Source organism: Heterodontus francisci, chromosome 23 (assembly GCF_036365525.1).
Source record: "Heterodontus francisci isolate sHetFra1 chromosome 23, sHetFra1.hap1, whole genome shotgun sequence".
NCBI classification, from domain to species: domain Eukaryota; kingdom Metazoa; phylum Chordata; class Chondrichthyes; order Heterodontiformes; family Heterodontidae; genus Heterodontus; species Heterodontus francisci.
The window spans coordinates 28995624-29016302 of NC_090393.1; the positions used below are offsets into that span (position 1 = coordinate 28995624).

Sequence of the window (20679 nt, forward strand, 5' to 3'; positions counted from 1 at the left end):
ATACATGGACTCTCACTAATTATCAGCTAGGGAGAGCTTTATGTTTCATTTGCTCAATGGTGACTATTGGCCCAAATTTGCTCGGGTTGCCTCCAGTGCTGATCCCTCTGGGGTTTGCTGGGTCTATGGGAGGGCATGTCCCTTGTATGGGACAAGTTGATGCAAGCGCCACTTTGGGCGCATCTATGACACTCACCTGTCCCATGTCCCACTCACCTGCTGCTAAAAACCCTGGCACCATCCTACCCACCCCTGCCCCCCCCACCCACCCACCAGCCCGGGCAGCAGTCCGAAAAGCTTCCCAAGCAAGGATTTTTTTTGCAGGTACCATTCCTCCTTCCAACAATAGGGCCAAATGTATCCTTGCAATGGTCAGTAACTCACTTGCCGTGGTAGTTTCTTCAAGCCAGTGTTATGTGGGGTCCCTTCTGAACAGCAGGAGCGAGGGACCCACCAATAATAATCTTCCACAGGTGCGCTTGGCTCCAATTATTCAAACTTTACAAAAGACAGTTCTTTAGAATGTTCCTATGTGACTGTGACAAAGGTAAACTATTCCTCCTTATCCTTCTCGACCTGTCTGCAGCCTTTGATATGGTTGACCACACCATCCTCCTCCAACACCTCCCCACTGTTATCCAGTTGGGTGGGACTGCTCTTTCCTGGTTCTTGTCTATCTAATCGTAGCCAGAGTATCATCTACGATGGCTTCTCTTCACACTCCTGCACAGTTACCTCTGGTGTCCCCAAAGGATCTATCATTAGCCCCCACCACCACCTCTCTCAACTTCTGTAGCTAAATTATCAGACTGCTAATACGACTTCCAAGTACTGGATGAGCAGTAATTTCCTCCAATTAATATTGCGAAGACTGAAGTCATTGTTTTCGGTCCCCACTCCAAAGTTCGGCTGCTAGCTACCGACCCCATCTCTCTCCCTGGCAACATTCTGAGACAAAACCAGTCTGTTCACAACCTTGGTGTCACATTTGACCCCGAGATGAGTTACTGACTACATATTTGTGCCATCACTAAGACCGCCTATTTCCACCTCCGTAACCTCACCCAACTTCACCCCTGTCTCAGTTCATCTGCTACTGAAACCTTCATTCATGCCTTTGTTACCTCTAGACTTGACTATTCCAACACACTCCGGGCTTGCTTCCCACATTCTACCCTTTGTAAACTTGAGGTCATCTAAAACTCGGCTGCACATGTCTTAACTCGCACCACCGCTATCACCTCTGTCCTCGCTGACCTACATTGGCTCCTGGTCAAGCAACATCTTGATTATAAAATTCTCATCTTTGTTTTCAAATCCCTCCATGGTCTCACCCCTCCCTATCTCTCTAATCTCCCCCAGCCCCACATCCCTCCAAGATTACTGCGCTCATCTAATTCTGGCCTCTTGAGCATCCTCGATTTTAATTTCTCCAGCATTGATGGCCATGCCTTCAGTTACCTAGGCCCCGGCCTCTGGAATTCCCTCCCTACACCACTCTGCCTCTCCGCCTCTCTTTCCTCCTTTAAGCCACTCCTTAAAACCTGTCTCTTTGACCAAGCTTCAGGTCATCTGACCTAATATCTTCTTATGTGGCTCAGTGTCGTATTTTGTTTTATAATGCCCCTATGAAGTAAAGTGCAGCTACCCGACCCGAACCTGACCAGACCCGATGACAAGCATTCGGGCTCGGGTCGGGTTGGGCTGGATGTGGAAAGTGCTGCCTCACTCCAGGAAGTAATCTTCAAATGAACATTCAGGACATCAAGGTGGGAAACGTGCAGTCCAGACTCCGCACTCTGCACTCTCTACATGTGTCAGATTCGGGTCGGGTCGGGCATTTAAAAAAAAAATCAAAGGACTCAGGCCTGGGTTGGCTATTGTCGTGTTGAGCCCGCGTCGGGTTTTAATTTTCTACATGAGCCAGGCTTTACAATGAAGCACCTTGGGATGTTTTATTATGTTAAAGGCACTATACAAATATAAGTAGTTGTTGTTTTTGTTGTTGTCCCTTCCCTCAAGCTATACAGAACCTTGCAAATTGCAGAGTCTGTGGCACCTGAGTGAGAACATTTAGGCTCAAATCAGACATTTGGACTATAAAATAGTGGTTAAATTGAAACTTGAGACTCGATTGAGCCATTTGCCACTCTTTGTGCCAACACATTCAAAACAAAACAGTTGAGACATTTTCCCATGAGAATGCAAAATTTCATAGACAAAACATACACACCATTATTTATAAATATAAAAATAGTTTTTATCATGAATGTGCGTTAATGCCTGTTATCGTTAGCAGTTCATTCTAGGTATCACAAGACCTCATTATTATGCTGCCACCCATGCCAACTCCTACCACTGTCTGCCCACTGTCACCCTTCCATTCAGCACCTTCAAACCTCAGTCCCCTGCCCATTGCTTCACCTTCCAATGGTACTGATCTTTCACCATACAGCATAAGTGCTCTGCTTCTCATCAAAATATGCCCCATTAAAGGACACAGCCAGCTCTTTTTCACGACTCATTGTTGGTCACTTGGTCCTCATGTAGTTAAGGCACAGGAAGTGTACATACAGAATTTCTATTTAAGTTAATTACAAATATTTTCAACCAAAAAACATGGTTCGACTCCAGTATCCTTCATCACAGATTTGGACTGAACAATGAAGTGTTGGTCTGACATGCGGTTTTGGTCACTCATTGGTTATCCACTTGTCTTCATCCCATAACCAATTATGGGATGTACTGTTACCATTCACACAGCAGGTTTCCCTGTCGCTGTATGTGGATTCGTGCAGATGAAACAACACAACGGCTGGGTCACAGGCACTGGGGAAGCGGAAACCGCGGCTTCTCCAAGCTACAGCCCAACCCAAAGCACCTGTACGCTGTACCGCTGCTGCAGCTCATATCTAAAGGGGAAATCAACAGAGAAACCAGATCTCTGCAAAGATAATGTGGATAACATTTGTCACAGAATGCAAATAAGAACCTGGCACATATTTCCAGCTTTCTCGTGAAGTCTCTTGATGCAACAAGTCAGTTAGATTGCCAAACTTCCAGTGATCTGCCATTTAAACATTAAATGCACGCTTTGGGAGACAAACTACTGACTAATGTCATCAAATTATGAATACTTGTCAGTTAATTACCGCAAATACCGGAAACCCCCGTACTCCAGCAGATTAATGGTTGATCAGCAAATATTTTCCGGGAAATCTTTGCAAATAGACACATGCCCGCCTGGACGGTCAAGCACAGCCGATGTAATAAGGAGATAGAGAGGGTCACTCACCTGGCCACTATCTCATTGTCCACTTTGACGATACAGTAAGGATCACTGGTGCCAGACCTGGAAAAAAGGCATTGGTATTAAAACGGACGGCAAACCAACTCGTTTCTAAGTTGTTCCCAGTGTAATGCAGGAAGGTATATTAAACAGGAAACTTACACGTCCTTGGCGGGCAAATTTCTTCCTTCGATGATACGAAAATACAAGGATGTGTTTTTTGCCATCTCGGTTCCCAACAACTAAAACTTTCTTGTATTTCCGTGGCGATATTACATCAGGTGAGTGAAAGGGTTGCACTCGTTTTCATTCTCAATTCCAGCTGCAATGTTGTTTGGCAGTGAGCAGGCCGGTGTTTCTCCTTTTCACTCAGTTCTGGGGGAAATACTGGAATCTCTTCGCTTACTGTGTGAATGTTCAAAGTCCAGCCTTTTAGAATGGGCAATGAGCAACAGCTCCTGTCGAGCCCAGGCTGAACACCACGGGAGGTTTACTCTCCCTCTTCAATAAGTAGCTCTGTCCGTTCCTACCGTACCCAGTAGTTAGTGTTTGTGAAAACAGTGGCAAAGTACGTGTGCTGGATGTTGGATTTGACAAGGTATGAATGATAACAGCCACAGACAAGATTTAATGGGCTGACAGATAATGAAACAAGTCCTCCTCATTAGAATGTGCTGTTTATTTAGAGAACATATCTGCCCACTATTGGCGGCATCCTAGAACTGCGGCGTCAAGGTACGTACTGCGCACAATCCCATTAAAACGTTGTTAATTATTCTTACAGTTAACAGGGTGACGGGCAAGATTAAATAGAGGATTTCCGTGACAGTGTTTAATGATGGAAATTAGTATTTCTCCATCATCGGGACTAAGATCAATTAGTGGGAACACCCAACATTGTTCCCAATAAAGAAACACCCTTAACTTCGCAAAGAATTCCTGCAGACCGGATCACCACCTTTCAAGTGTAAAGGGCGTAGGACTGGGGTGGGACCTTGACTTTCTTCCCAATGTTGACTTTGTGGCTGATAGCAATTCATGAAAAGCACAAGCAGCAGAGCCAGTAGGGGCAAGGGCTGAGGAGTTTACACCCCTTCTCACCAGCATTACCCCCGCCCCACTTCCCAATCCTGAAACTAATTCTCTTGTCCCCTGGGCACTTCCTATATTCTTGTACTTCTGACTGAAAGTCTTAGCATTAATGGTGAATGCCTCCACATTATAAGATGCAAAAATAACTAGAAAGAATAAACAATGACTGTGAGATCTGCTTGGCCTCTAGAAATTCACGGGCCAGCCCAGTTTAAACGGTCCCAACACAACAGGACAGACCTCTCAGTTCATTTCTTTTTTTTTTATTCATTCACGGGATCTGGGCATTGGCAGCAAGGCCCACATTGAGAAAGTGACGGCAAGCTGCCCTTTTTGAACCATTGCGGTGAAGGTGCTCCCACAGTGCAGTTAAGGGAGGGAGTTCCAGGATTTTGACCCACCGATGATGAAGGAACAGCAATATATTTCCAAGTCAGGATGGTGTGTGACTTGGACTGGAACTTTTGGGTGGTGGTGTTCCCATATGCCTACTTCTTCTATCCTTCTAAATAGCGGAGGTGGTGGGCTTGGGAGATGTGTTGAAGAAGCAATGGTGAGTTGGTGCAATGCATCTTGTAGATGATACACTCTGCAGGCATGGCGCCCCAGTTTATTTATTTAGAGATACAGCACTGAAACAGGCCCTTCAGCCCACTGAGTCTATGCCAATCATCAACATTAATCCCATATTCCTACCACAACCCCCCTACCACCTACCTATACTAGGGGCAATTTACCTACAAACCTGCAAGTCTTTGGCTGTGGGAGGAAACCGGAAGACCCAGCGAAAACCCACGCGGTCACAGGGAGAACTTGCGAACTCCATACAGGCAGTACCCAGAATCAAACGCAGGTCGCTTGAGCTATGAGGCTGCAGTGCTAACCACTGCACCACTGTGCCGTCCACTGTGGAGGGAGTGAATATTTAAGGGTTGCCAATCCACCACCTTAAAGGGGCCTCCTCCTGAGGTCCACACCATCACAGAAGCCAGTCTTCAGCCAAATTGATTTACTGCATGTGATATCAAGGGCCCTGACAACATCGCAGCTGTAGTGCTGAAGACATGTACTTCAGAATGTATGTCTAGCCAAGCTGCTCCGGTACAGCAACAAGTCGGGAATCTACTCGGCAAAGTGGAAAATTGCCCAGGTATGTCCTCTGCTCAAAAAGCAGAGCAAATCCAATCCAGTCAATCAGTCTACTCTCAGTCATCAGCAAAGTGATGGAAGGTGCTTTGACACTTACTCATCAATAACCTGCTCACTGATGCTCAGTTTAGGTTCCACCAGGACTACTCAGCTCTAGACTTCATTACAGCTTTGATCCAAACATGCACAAAAGAGCTGGATGCCAGAGGTAAGGTGAGAGTGATTGCCCTTCATATCAAGGCAGCATTTGACTGAATGTGGCATCAAGGAGCCTGAGTAAAATTAAAGTCAATGGGAACACCACTGACTGGAGTCACACCTAGCACGAAGGAAAGTGGATGTGGTTGTTGGAGGCCAATTTTTATTTTTTTTTAGAGATACAGCACTGAAACAGGCCCTTCGGCCCACCGAGTCTGTGCCGACCATCAACCACCCACTTATACTAATCCTATATTCCTACCACATCCCCACCTGTCCCTATATTTCCCTACCACCTACCTATACTAGGGGCAATTTATAATGGCCAATTTACCTATCAACCTGCAAGTATTTGGCATGTGGGAGGAAACCCACGCAGACACAGGGAGAACTTGCAGACTCCACACAGGCAGTACCCAGAATTGAACCCGGGTCGCTGGAGCTGTGAGGCTGTGGTGCTAACCACTGCGCCACTGTGCCGCCCTATTATCGCAGCCCCAGGACATCACAGCAGGAGTTCCTCAGGATACTGTCCTAGACCCAACTATCTTCAACTGCTTCATCAATGACCTTCCCTCCATAAGGTCAGAACTGGGGATGTTCGCTGATGATTCCACAACAATCAGTACCATTCGTGACTCCTCAGATACTTAAGCAGTCCATGCCTGAATGGAGTAAGACATGGATAACATTTAGGCTTGGACTGATAAGTGGCAAGTAATGTTTCTGCCACACAAGTGCCAGGCAATGACCATCTCCAACAAGAGAGAATCAGTTCAACAGCATTACATTGCTGAATTCCCCCATCATCAACATCCTGGGAGTTACCATTGACAAAAAACTAACTGGACCAGCCATATAAATACTGTGGCTGCAAGAGCAGGTCAGAGGCTGGGAATTCTGCGATGAGCAACTCACCTCCTGTCTCTCCAAAGCCTATCCACACCTACAAGGCAGAAGTCAGGAGTGTGATGGAATACGCTCCACTTGCCTGGATGAGTGCTGCTCTAACAACACTCAAGAAGTTCAACACCATCCAGGACAAAGCAGCCCGCTTGATATGCACTCCCTCCACCACCAGCGCACAGTGGCAGCAGTGTGTACCATCTACAAGATGCACTGCAGCAACTTGCCAAGGCTCCTTCAACAGCACCTACCAACCCTGCGATGTACCACATAGAAGGACAAGGGCAGCACACTCACAGGAACACTGAAAATTCCCCTCCAAGCCACACACCATCCTGACTTGGAACTATATCACCGTACCTTCACTGTCGTTTGGTCAAAAACCTGGAACTTCCTTCCTAACAGCACTGTGGTTGTACTTATACCAGATGGACTGCAGCGGTTCAAGAAGGCGGCTCACCACCACTTTCTGAAGGGCATTCAGGTTGGGCAATAAATACTGGCCTTGCCAGCGATGCTCACATCCTATGAACAAGTAATAAAAAAATCTCCAAGAGAGAATCTAACCATCTCCCGTGGACATTCAATGGCATTATCATCGCTGAATCCCCCACCAGCTACATAAATACTGTGCCTGCAAGAGTAGGTCAGAGGCTGGGAATTCTGTGGTAAGTAACTCACCTCCTGACTCCCCAAAGCCTGTCCACCAACTACAAGGCACAAGTCGGGAATGTGATGGAATACTCTCCACTTGCCTGGATGGGTGCAGCTCCAACAACACTCAAGAAACTCAACAGCATCCAGGACAAAGCAGCCTGCTTGATCGGCATCCCATCCACCACCTGAAATATTTACTCATCTGTAGGACAGTACCTCCAATAAAGCAGCATGTTCATCTTTCACCAGCGGTGAGCTAAGCCATAAATTGGAATGTTAAAATCATGCAATTTAAACACTTTAATAAGCATAAAAACCACTGGACCTTCATTAGCTTTGGCTTAATTTATGCAGGATGCAGAATGACGAAACAAATCTCACTAGATTTCAGGGAGCTCACACTCTGTGTTTCAATGAAAGAATCTTATAAGGGAAGAGGAGTTTATTGTGGATTTAAAATACATTTACCTACAACTGGGAGTAAAGTGCCTGGACTAAAATTATTTTAGAATTAAAAAAAAGAAAATAATAGACATGGAAGATTGCAAAAAAACAGGAAAATGTTTGTTAAAAGCCGTGAAGGGTAAAGGTAGACTATTAAAAGAATCTCTGCTAGGTGAAACTTTGTCACCAAAGCAGAACCTTATTTTTCTACCTCATATAAGAGATGAGCACAGATTCCTTGGATGCTGGTAAGTTCTGTTTACACAATGTACAATACAGTGTGCTATTCAGTGAATACAAATAGCAGCCATGCTTTATTTAGGTTAATATGACACAGATGCCAATAGTACAAAACATAGTTCTTGATATATATCGGGCTAAAAATTTGTTCACATCCATTTTCGGAGTGTGGGGGGTGCGGGGGGTCAGGGTTCACGATCTGCCTGCACCTGTTCTGGTTGAGGCAGGCACCACACAAACTTTATGCTGCCTCTTCATTTGAATGATTTCAGCTTGCAGGCAAGTGCGATCCACACTGCTGGCTGGCTGCACGTCCAACAGGCGCCTAACAGCGTGCAAAGCTAGCATGACGCACAGCTAGTCGGGTGAGCTTTGTTTCTCCTTTTCACTCAGTTCTCAGGGAAATACTGGAATCTCTTTGTTTACTGTGTTAAACTTTCTGTCAGTCTGACCCTTTTAAGATAAGTACCACTGAAAGGAGGCTGCTGCTGACTATGCTGCAATTGGAGAGAAAATAAATGGAGCACCAGGGGAGGAAGAGGATTCTGCGGTTCAGAGATGGCACTGGGAGGGCTCAGTCATGGAGGTGGACAGGATGGGAAAAGCCAGGTTTCCGCAGAGGGCCACGAGGCCCTCAAGGACCACCCTTCGAAGGTAATGGGGGTATGTGGCCAGGAGGTCAACTCCCAGATTCTGTCCCCGAAGACCTGGTAGCAGTGCTAGAAGAATTGCAAATGACATCATGCAGGTAGTCAAAATCAGTGAATGCATCTTCACATGACAACTCATGCCCACTGCACCACCAACCTCTCACACTGCTCAATGCACCACACCCCATCACTCCACCCATCAGCGCTCCCTGGCACTTGAGATTCATGCCTAACATTCAGATACTCTACCTCCCCCTCACAAACCTTCCAATGATGCCAGCCTCACACCCACCTCTCACTGTCTCCAAATATCTCCAGCTATTCAGCTACTGCAGGCACATCAACCAAACAGAGTACAATACAATCACTGACATTCTGCCCTTTCTCTTGCAGGACAAGGTTGTCCACAATAGAAGGGAACAAAGCTGGACCAGTGGGAGTCAGGCCTTCATCTCACGACTGATGGAGGTGATGGTGCTCTGCATTATGGGGCTGGCCGCGACAGAGCTCGTAGCATTCAGCGTCACCGATAGCATTCAGGATGACAGTATGTTACTGCCTTATGCCCCATCTCAACACCCACATCATCGTCATCCTGCTGTCTGACATGATGTGCAAGCTGCAGATGGTGTGACCATAGATCTCTTGCTTGGCTGGCTGTTCTTATATATGCTAAGATGCAGGAACAGCAGACTGCCTCAGAATGAAGGCACTGTTGTTGCTGCCAGGATAGTGGGCATGATGTACTGTGCATGGTCACACACCAACTATACATTCGTGGACCCTTACGCTTTCTGTAGCTCTCCCTGTTTACATGGGGGGCAAGCAGCACCACGTGCATACAGTCAATGGCTCTCTGCACCATCGGGAATCCTACTATCCTTGCAAATCCACATACGCACTCATCCTGCTTCTCCCTGCTTTGAGACAGCACAATGTAATCGTGTCCTGGCATAGATAACCTCTCACCTCCTGGATGATTGCTGGGTGCTGTATTGGGATATATTGAAAATGTCACCCACTCCCGCTTGGAAAGATCCAGTCGTATAGAAGTTTAATGCTACTGTGATCTTTGTGGCCACTGTCAACACTATCTGTGCCCCTGTGTGAGACACCAGGTCATATTGAGGGAGGTGGCAGTGCTCATGGAAAACTTATGGCTAGTAGGGCTTCTGTGGAGAGTCCTCCTCCTCCTCCCACTTTGCGGAACTTCCCCTCTCTGCCGCCTCTGCTGCATTTGTTGGTCATGCCGCAGACCCAGAGGAACTGCATCAATAATCCCCATTCCTCTTGAAGATCACAGGTGACAAAATCCTCTCCTTGAATGGATGCACAGGCTCACCAACAGACCTCCAGAACAATCCTTGCTACTTCCTCAAACTTCTCCACAGTAAATGCAAGTCAAAAGCAAGTCGGATACCTGTCTCTTCAAATAACGTTAGTTGGCGAAGTCAGAAATTCTTCTGACCGCATGTTCAGCTGACAGTGATTAGCACAGGTATTCCAGTAGACCTGCGCTGACCAGGTTTGTGAAACATATATCAAATCAGTCGAAATGGCTGATGGATGTCACAGCCCGACCTCTCCTCATGCTACCAGCGCATGCATGGCATGCCTGCGCTTATGCCCTGTCCAGCCTAGGGCATTGCATGGTACACATTGGAAGTGACCAGCAGCGCAGCACATGCCATTTTATGCCGTCGGGAATTTGGTAGCACCAGCAGCAGTGGTGCTTCTGAGCCCAATTTCAAGGTCATCATATCCATTGCCCATTTACAGCTGAATACCACAGCGTTCTGTAAGGCAGTGGGTCTCAAACATTTTTGGTTGAAGGACTCCTTTTCAAATGGATTAGTAATCACAGAATCACCCCCCCCCCCCCATCTAAATTATAATACCACATAATACTCATAATACAAAAGTCTTGCATATAAAGACTGTTTTAATAATGCTTTTACAGAAACAGTTATTTACTTACAGATATCAGTGAGATGGGTGTGCCTGCTTCTCACTGCAGGGTCTGTATATCCTCGTGCGCTCCCTTTCTATGGGAGATAGCCAGTCCACTCTGTGCTGCACATGTGGCTGCTGCACTCTGGTCCCACCTCCCGGTTTGAATGTCACACTATTTCACGAACCCTCTGGAAAGTCTCTACAGACCCCGGTTTCAGAACCACTGCTGTAAGGAAAAATAGCATTAGGCATCAGTCACTACAGACCCTCCTCAAATTCAAGCCTTCCTCTGTGTTACGGTTTGAGCTACACTTGCGTCAGTATATTATTATTTATCTCTCTTGGCTATTACTTGGACTAGAGAGAAGGAGAAGGACGTGGCAATGATGGAGGGCTTTATTTAGGGTGAGACCAGAAGCCCATATTACATATTCAGCTGGCATTGATCGAGGCTCAATCAAGCTGTGGGGCAGCTGCTAATTATACACTTTGGCAGTAGCCCTATTAGTTCAAGAGAAGTGTTGCAGTGGCCTGGTTATGTTGATGATACCAAGCTGGGCATTTGAGAAGCAGGAAGCTTTTTTAGCCAATGAACAACCACTTGTCAAAAAGTACTTGCTCCCCTCCCACCTCCAAAATTGTTAATAGGAGCAGGGTGTTTAAAGGATATAGGCAAGTGAAAGCAAATTAACTTCAAAAATTGAGGGAGGAAATAGAATACAGCAATATTAGCGAAAAGCGGAATATTCATTAAAAAATTTAAATAAAGAGGGAATAGGAGTGGCAAAGAGGACAATGGGACAAATGCAGATAAAGTGATGATCTTTTTCATTTGCTTATAAAGTTGTTTGATTTCAGTAGTTCGGGGTTTATTTTAAAGGAGTAAATTTTTTCCCGATGCACAAATAGATTTTTAGAGCTAATTTGTAAGTGAGCTAAAAACAGTCAAAACCATCAGTACTGTTTTTGGATGTCAATAATAATGAAAGAAAGACTTGCATTTATATAGCCCCTTCATGACCTCAGGATGTCCCAAAGTGCTTTACAGCCAATGAATACTTTTGAAATGTAGTCATTGCTGTAATGAAGGAAACGTGGCAATCAATTTGCGCACAGCCAGCTCCCACAAATAACAATGTGAAAAGGACCATATGATCTGTTTTAGGTGATGTTTGTTGAGACATAAATATTTCCAAGACACAGGGGAGAACTGTCCAACTCTTCTTAATAACATCAGTAAGAAAACCAACTTGAAATGGATGCAGTAACTGTATCAACTAAGTGAGCCATTAAAACCAAGATTAACTGAGATTAACATTTTTAATCACAAGATTAATCGCCAATAAGTTTTTTCAATCCTTTGACAGTCCTAATTATAAGGTATGTTAAGTAAACTCTTATCTCCTTGGTTAATCTTCAGCCACAGTTGAATATTCAAATCCTGCTTCCCTTCCATCACTTCAATTCAGTTCCAAAACAGCAGCTTACTGGATTGGTTTCCTTCCAAGAATGATACTGCCCTTTGTCGTTAACTCGTTAAAAAGATTCTGGTATACATTACTCTATGTGTCCTTGCCTTTAGAGTAACTTATAATGAGTTGATCACCTCATAGCAGGTCTGAGAATTTCCCAGTTGATTATTCTATTTATGATTTAGTACCTGCGGCCACAGTTCGAGGCGGGCTAACATTGTAACCTTTAAACAGACTGCTGACATTTTAATAAGGATGGTGCATTGCTCCCCCATGGAGCCGAGGTCAAGGAGTTAACTTGTCTGCCTTTTGAGTGAAGAATATTGACAGGTGTTGGGAGAAAAAAATCTCACAGTGCAATAGTGTGGAGTTCCACAGCCTGAGTACTGACATTAATATTGTCTGCCTGGTGGCTACAAGTGAACTAGCAGCATTGTTATGAAGTGTTTAGAACTGCGCTGAATTCCGTAGGACGGAATCATAAAGTTAGTGGCTTCCAATTTCAAGTAAAATTAAACAGTAATAGTCCCAATTAGAAAAGGATGCTTCTTTTTTAAGATGTGACTCCTTTTCTGAGTAAAAGGGACTAATTTTACATCCCATCATAGCAGCCTACACCATTTGCACTGGTATCCTTAGAGCACAGTACTCATATGATCAGTTGGTGGAATGGAAAGTGACATCTTAGAATTTCCATCTTAGCTAAGTGCTGTAAACACAAGGAGTCAACTCGGAAAACAAAGTTTGCTGCGGTTAGCTTTGGTACCAATGCTGGTTGAGAAGTATGCCATGGTGTTCCCAATGGCTCAATTGACGAAGGCAATGAGAAACTGAACCATATAGACCTGGAGAATTCCATCTTCTGTACTCGACTGCTGATTTCAGAGGGGGTGGTGATAGCCATAATGACCTTGGATTAGGAAGAGTAACAAAAAAGGCTAGAGTGTCCCCTTCTGGTTGCTATTCAGTGACTTCTGGTGGAGTTGTGTGTAGGGATAATAAGTGAGGACAGGATTGAGATCAGCTGCCCCTCTGCAATCAAATATCCTGTCAACGTCAGTGTCTTGGCAGTGTGATTGATGCTCACAAAATGTTACCTCAGCTAGTAGGAAATACTTCGGGGTGAACAGGAAAGACCAACTGGTAGGAAAAAAGATAATAGAAAAATCATTGAATTGAGGTAAATGCTTTATCTTTTGAAATTCAATGCTTTGATTATTATTTATTGAAAGTGTATATATAATACATTATTTACACACATACATACAAAAATTTGGATCTTCTCATTTGTATCAGCTATACAACATTTAAATAGAAACTTTAATTAGTGCTGTGAATTAAACAGAAGAATAAGTCGCATCCTACTGAGACCACCAGTACCTTCACCAAATCGGGGTAAGAGAGAAAAGGTGATAAAGATACTATAGCCATTTCTGTTGTTCAATTAAAATCCTGATTGGACTTTTAAACTCACACTCTGACACCATACAATACATAGAGATGAAACCCTCCCCCACGCATTTGAGTTATATGTATATATTTATATATTTGGGCAGCACAGTGGCACGGTGGTTAGCACCGCAGTCTCACAGCTCCAGTGACCCGGGTTGGATTCTGGGTACTGCCTGTGCGGAGTTTGCAAGTTCTCCCTGTGACCGCGTGGATTTCCGCCGGGTGCTCCAGTTTCCTCCCACAGCCAAAGACTTGCAGGTTGATAGGTAAATTGGCCATTATAAATTGCCCCTAGTATAGGTAGGTGGTAGGAGAATAGTGGGGATGTGGTAGGGAATATGGGATTAACGTAGGATTAGTATAAAATGGGTGGTTGATGGTCAGCACAGACTCGATGGGCCGAAGGGCCTATTTCAGTGCTGTATCTCTAAATCAATAAATAAATAAATAAATAATAACAGGCTCCTAGCAGCATTGTGAGGATCCATTTAACGTCTGATCCTCTCTTCATTATCTAACACCAGTTAGAAGGCTTTTAGTAAGTGGCTCCAGAGAATCTTTTTGGCCCTGACAGGTATAAAAAGTCTATAACTTCTGAAATTAAACAGCTCTGATGAAGAGTACCCATAACCTGTATTTTTTTGGTTCTTATTCTATGATTTTTGATTTTGAGTATTGCTTGAATGCTGATGTATACTGGACCAGCACTGAATTTTAAGCATCCTTAATGATCGAGATTAGCATTCAGAACTAAGGCGGATGCAGCCGACTGCTGACTAATAGATGCTCATTGACAGACCAGCCTAGAGCTGAACAGGTGTTTGATAAATCAGCCCCAAAATGTCCAGTCCTCATGAAGCCGAAAGAAGCAATTCATAATCAGGCTTCAACAGAAAGAAATCTGAAGTGACTTAAAAATTTTAATGTAACAGAGAGCATTGTACACTGACAATACTGCACTTTGCATTAATGTACCCATTTAATCTGCTGGCAGACACATAGGAAAATGATGGATTTTTCCTTTAGGAAGTTGCCTGGCATCCATACCAACTAGAAAGCTGCATTTAACAGAACAGAAAAGCAACACTCACATTTATAAAAGCAACTTATCACAATATGTCTCAAAGCACTTTGCATGCAATGAATCAATTAGAAGTACAGTGAATGTTAATTTTGTACACACCAAGGGCGCACAAACAGCAATGAGGTCAATAGCCTGTTAAGAAAACAGTTGAAACCAGGTATCTCTCAAAAATGGCATCCTGAGCAGTCTGAAGAATCCTGATGCCACTTCATCACCTTGGTACTCTGTGAATCCAGTTGAGAGGATGCTAATTACAGTTTTGTTGAAAAGAAGTTTCAAGTACTTGTCTTCCTGCCCTTCCAGGAGTTGCTTGTTCTGGTCTCTGAGCAAAGCTATTTCTTGTTAGGTTCCACAAATTTTTTTTTCCATCTGCCTCCAATGCTAATAATATACCTGTGGCACTCATAAAGAAAAAACTTATCTTTCTAACTGACTTTTCCCTCAAGATCTTGATTTTCTTGGCAAAGAGCCTCTCTTCATTGTTTCATTCTGCCCGACCATTAAGATCAAAGTCATATTTATCCCAATCAGTGTTATCCATCATCTGGACTCTAGCAAGACCCAGTACCTTACTGACTTAGCCCTTGGAGGTAGCTGATTCAAGTCTGGTACACTCTCTGGCACAGGTGGGCCCTTCTTCACATGAGCACCTGCTGCTGCTCTCGTTGTGGAGCTTCAGGAGCAGGTGCAGCTGCCTCTCGGCCCTCCCTCCGTCAGAAGTACCGCATCACACCACGGGGGTCCAAAGAAACAGGGTGTATGAGACCCATACCATGTGACCAGTGAGCATACAGGGCCAACCCTCTCATCCAATAATATGGGCGACCAACCATCTCACCCAAAAGTGTGTTCACCCAATACAGCCACCCAAACCCCAGCCCCCACCTTGCAGAGCCCGAAGCCCCGACTCCCTTGCAGAGTCCCCAAGACCTCACCCCTTCCTGCAGGGCCCCTGAGATCTTGACCCCACCTTGCAGAGTGCACAGCACTGCAGTCTGACGAAAATGGTCTCTGCATTCCCCTCTTGCCCTATGTAGTGCTGTTCATAGTTGCCTACCCATCGAGGCACTGAAGCCTCGCCTTGGTGCTGCCAGCTTTTAGCAGTCATGAACCAGAAGATACAAGTGTCGTCCGCCATCCACTTAATCACAAGCCCCCCATTGAATGCAATGAATTAGATGCAAACACATTGAAATTAACTGCTCAGCAATTTAAAATACATTCCCGTCATGTCAGGGCCGTGATTCGTCTTGGTGCTTTCCCGCCGCTGACTAAATTCGGAACCGACGTCACAGTGCCGGATTTCCAGTCGGACTCTTCCGATGCGATCATCAGTCCCCCCACGCCAACAATCCTGCTTCAAACAAATGCACAAAATTCTGTCCGAAGGGTGCTATATAAATACATTGTTGTTGTTATATGCTTGCCATTAGCCTTTGTTCTTAATTATACAGCAAGATGCCGAGACATGAGTCTTTGCATATATTCCTGCACCTCAGGAAGCACCAGCCATGATAGAGACCACAGAGGAGGTCATACATGCGTTCTTATTTGTACTTCACTGCACTTTTGAGACATACAGGGCTGAATTTTACTGGCCCCTCGACACTGCAGGTTGCACGCGGGGGCCGGTAAAATTCTGCAGAGAGAGGCCCGCCTTTACCCGCAACGTCGAGAAGGGCCTGCTGCAAATTACCAGTGGTGCGGGGACCTCAGTGCGGCCCCCCCCCACCGCATGGCGGCGGCACCACAATTAGCATATGGTAAACGGTACTTCCCTTTGCTGATTATGCTGCCCGCCACCTCTCCATTGACACTTCCTGATTTTTCGCTGAACGGGCGGCCGTCACGTGCCGTCCCGTTCACGATTGGAAAAGCCGGCGGGTCCACAGAGGCAGAAGGTTTCGCAGCAGAAGGGTAAGTTTCTTTTCAGGGGTCTCACACTGCATTCTTAAAGGTACGGGGTCTGGGATTACTGGAGGGAAAGCTCTGCTGGCATGAAGGGAGGTACTGTGTACCCTCCCTCCGTTAACAGTGTACACTCTGTGTTTGTTCATGTTTGTGAGGGAGCAATGGCACTCTAGACACCCTGTGTTTGGGGAGGGTGCCAGAAAGGGCAGGAGCATTAAGGTTTTATGGATGGTAGAGGCAATCGATTCAGCTGTTAGGATCTTGATGTGGTCATGCTGTGCCACTCTGAGTGTTGGCCAAGGTGGGCAATGCTATGGCACTCCACATAGTTGATCCAGGAAAGCAGCTGATGTACCTGTCAACACTAATCCATACCCTGTTAGGAACCTTCGAATACATGAAGGGTTCAACTTTATATATCACATGGAAATAGGTATGGCTGATCCTACATTGTGTGATCCTCTGCTCCTGAGGATCCGTATGTGCCAGAGGCAAAATCAACAGGCAGGTGCAGTCCACATAGAGGTCCCCGGTCGTGAGCAGCAGCCCCCAAGGAGAGCTGGCCATTACGATTGCCGTGCATCTACAGGCCCCACATGACATACCATTGGATATCAGAGCACCAGTGTCTGATGCGATTGCGCATGTCGAGAGGGTGGTGACACGTCTCTGTGCTCTGCTCAAGGATGACCTGCAGCCCATGGGCTCTGGTGGGCATCCCATGTCTTCGTTCCTCATCGTGGCAGCGGTTCTCAAGTCTGACGCCTCTGCAGCTTTTTAGGGGCCCACCAGAGACCTTTGTGGGGTCACACAGTCAGCAGTGCACCGCTGAATCAGGGAGGTCACCGATGCCCTGCACTGGAGTGCCAGTGAGAATGGCTGCTTCAGGACGGACTCTCACAGCCAGGCCCAGAGGGCCATTGGTTCTGGCACCATTGCCGGAGAACCATAGGTTGTAATGTTCATAGACTGCAATCATGTGGCCATCAGGCCTCCTGCTAGGCTACCACCTGCAGATGTCACCATTAAAGGAGCCCTCTTAATCCAGGTGAAGCTGGTATGTGATCACCGCAGATGCTTGCAGAGAATGTGTGACCGCTTCTCAGGCAGCTACCATGACACCTGTGTCTTGCGCCAGTCCTGGCTGCCACTGCTGTTCACTGAACTGGCTCAGATAGAGGGGTGGCTTCTTGGAGATAAGGACTATCCTTTGCAGACATGGCTCCCGACACCAGTGGGAGACCCCACCACTGCTGCAGAGGGGAGATACAATGCCAGCCACTGAGCTACATGAGCCACCATTGGGCAGGAGATCAGCATGCTGAAAGAGTGCCTCCAATGCCTGGATGGATAGGGTGATGCCCTGTACTACAGGCTGAAAACGCCAGCTCCTTTCTTTGCTGTTCTGCACAACTATGCACCCAGGCCTGGCATGATAAGGAGAGACTCAACAGGATTCCCCCTCGGACTATAAGGACGCTGAGGACCTGCAACATGAAAGATGCATGGGAGGGCAGATGGTACCCAGGCTCTGCACGCAGGGCTAGCAGTGAGCTAGGGATGTACGGCAGTGGCTTATTAGATAAAGGCTCTCTGCTCCACAGGAACAGACATGAGCTCTGCAAGCCACACATCACCCTCGCTCACCTGCTATGCACCAGCCCACATCTGCAGCATCCCTGTGTAAACCATTAGAGGCAATGAGCCAATGTCCATATCACTGCATCCGTGGAGATGCTCATGAGTAATGGTGGCATGGTAATTATGTTATTGCATAAGTTGGCTCTCCTGAAGGGCCAACAGTGCAAAGGGATGTGACATTGACACTACATGCTGGCACACATCATTCACACAGAGAGAAGGACACACATGTTGGTGAGGAATATTTAGTGAAAGACGTATTTACACCCGTAGAGTTATAGAGTTATACAGTGCAGAAACAGGCCCTTAGGCCATCGTGTCGGGCCGGCCATCAAGCACCTAACTATTCGAATGCCATTTTCCAGCACTTGGCTCATAGCCTTGTATGCTATGGCATTTCGAGTGCTCATCTAAATACTTCTTAAATGTCGTGAGGGTTCTTGCCTCTATCACCTCTTCAGGCAGTGCGTTCTAGATTCCAAACACCCTCTGGGTGAAAAATCTTTTCCTCAAATGTCCTCTAAACCTCCTGCCCCCTGGTTATTGACCCCTCTGCTAAGGGGAAAAGTTTCTTCCTATCTAACCTATCAATGCCCCTCATAATTTTGTATACCTCAATCATGTCCCCCCTCAGCCTTCTCTGTTCTAAGGAAAACAACCCGAGCCTTTTCAGTCTCTCTTCATAGCTGAAATGCTCCATCCCAGGCAACATCCTGGTGAATCGCCTCTGCACCCTCTCCAGTGCAATCACATCCTTCCTATAGTGTGCTGCCCAGAACTGTACACAGTACTCCAGCTGTGGCCTAACTAGCGTTTTATACAGCTCCATCATAACCTCCCTGCTCTTATATTCGATGCCTCGGCTGATAAAGGCAAGTATCCCATATGCCTTCCGAACCACCTATCTACTTGTGCTGCTACTTTCAGTGATCTATGGACAAGTACATCAAGGTCCCTCTGAGCCTCTGTCCTTCCTAGGGTCCTACCATCCATTGTATATTCCCTTGCCTTGTTAGTCCTTCCAAAATGCTTCACCTCACACTTCTCAGGATTAAATTCCATTTGCCACTGCTCTGCCCATCTTACCAGCCCATCTATATCATCCTGTGATCTAAGGCTTTCCTCCTCACTATTTATACCACCAATTTTCATGTCATCTGTGAACTTACTTTTCATACCTCCTATATTCATGTCTAAATCATTAATGTACACTACAAACAGCAAGGGCCCCAGCACCGATCCCTGCGGTACACCACTGGTCACAGGCTTCCACTCGCAAAAACAACTCTCGACCATCACCCTCTGCCTCCTGTCACTAAGCCAATTCCCATTTGTGTCAGTATGTTCTCTGTAAACCTCTGTAATACCTTATATGGTCTATTTAAGTCTCACGTCCTGGAATATGCAAATTTAAGATTATTCACCCAGGTGCAGCACGCCTTCAAAAAGGAATGTTACACTTGAGTGGAAGAAGAGGATCGCAACTTCACAGGACACTGGGACACAGCAGGATAAGTATGTGGCAGCAAAGCAGAAAGTGCTGGGGTAACTCAGCAGGTCAGGTAGCATCTGTGGAGAGAGAAGCAGAGTTAACTTTCAGATCTGTGAACTTGGACAGGTTAACTCTGCTTCTCTCGCCACCTGCTGGATTTCTGCAGCACTTTCTGCTTTGCTGCCAGATTAACAGCAGCCCCACTCTTCAGCAGTCAGGTAAATATTCTTTGACAGCTGTCAGGAAGTAGGTGCTGGGGCGCTTTAACTAGGGCCCCAGAACCTGCTGCACGGCTGTCAAAAGGTTCCTCACTGCGCCGAATGTCCCACCTCTCCCCACGTAATATGGGGAGGACGGCTCGGTGCAGTGATTCTAATCAGCCCTTGTATGTAATATCACGGGGACATTGCTGCGGCTGCTAAATGCGGGCACCCCGCTGAGTTTAAAGGGCACGGCGCCTGAATAAAATTCAGCCCACACAGTGGAGGATATACTGCTTACTGACTGTTACTAACTATAGCCTTACCACGAGCCTTTAGAATCAGAGGTCACTTTTCTACCAACCTCAGCTGCTACACCATACTGAGTTAAATTGTGTGCACTTTTCTGGGCAGCATGTTATCAAATAATGCACTAATGAACAATGAAGTGCTGTCTTGTATCAGAAACATGGAAAACCAAGAAAGTGTGTCTGGATCAAATTGAAATTATACAGGGCTGTTATCATTACCATCATCCTCTATGTATCCTCCATGTGTCACCGCTGTCACACTCAACAGCCCTGTGAGTAAGGCCACTGAAATTGTGGCCATGCTAATAAGCTGCTCTTGTCAGGACACAATTAGCTGGATTATCTGCAGGAGCAGAAGTGTGAATGGGCGAGACTTTGCCCACCTGAATGCTCTAGTAATAACCCCACTGTAGCTTAATCTGAATATTGTGGGTGAGCTGCAGGCATTGTAAATGCCTCTGATTGGGAGCCCACCCAATGGGGGCCCTGCCAGAGAACCTAATGTAAAGAAGCTCTAGGTAGATTCAAACACAGGCTG

At 46.0% G+C, this 20679-nt stretch overlaps 1 protein-coding gene across 8 annotated transcripts in view; it reads right to left on the minus strand.

The window, feature by feature from the left end:
• Positions 1-20679, minus strand: part of LOC137382667 (rasGAP-activating-like protein 1) — a 385434-nt gene that overhangs the window by 288075 nt on the left and 76680 nt on the right. For 6 of the 8 annotated variants that reach the window (XM_068054911.1, XM_068054910.1, XM_068054915.1 and 3 more), the window contains exons 3-4: positions 10604-10804; positions 3296-3352 (exon numbers count right to left, since the gene is read on the minus strand). Coding sequence is in view for 2 of the 8 variants with exons in the window: in XM_068054917.1 (XP_067911018.1) it covers positions 3296-3352; positions 3452-3516 (122 nt within the window). In the remaining 6 variants the exon portion in view is untranslated. Of the gene's footprint in view, positions 1-3295; positions 3353-3451; positions 3939-10603; positions 10805-20679 lie in introns of those variants that run through there. The other 2 variants (XM_068054917.1, XM_068054909.1) reach the window with 1 other exon arrangement.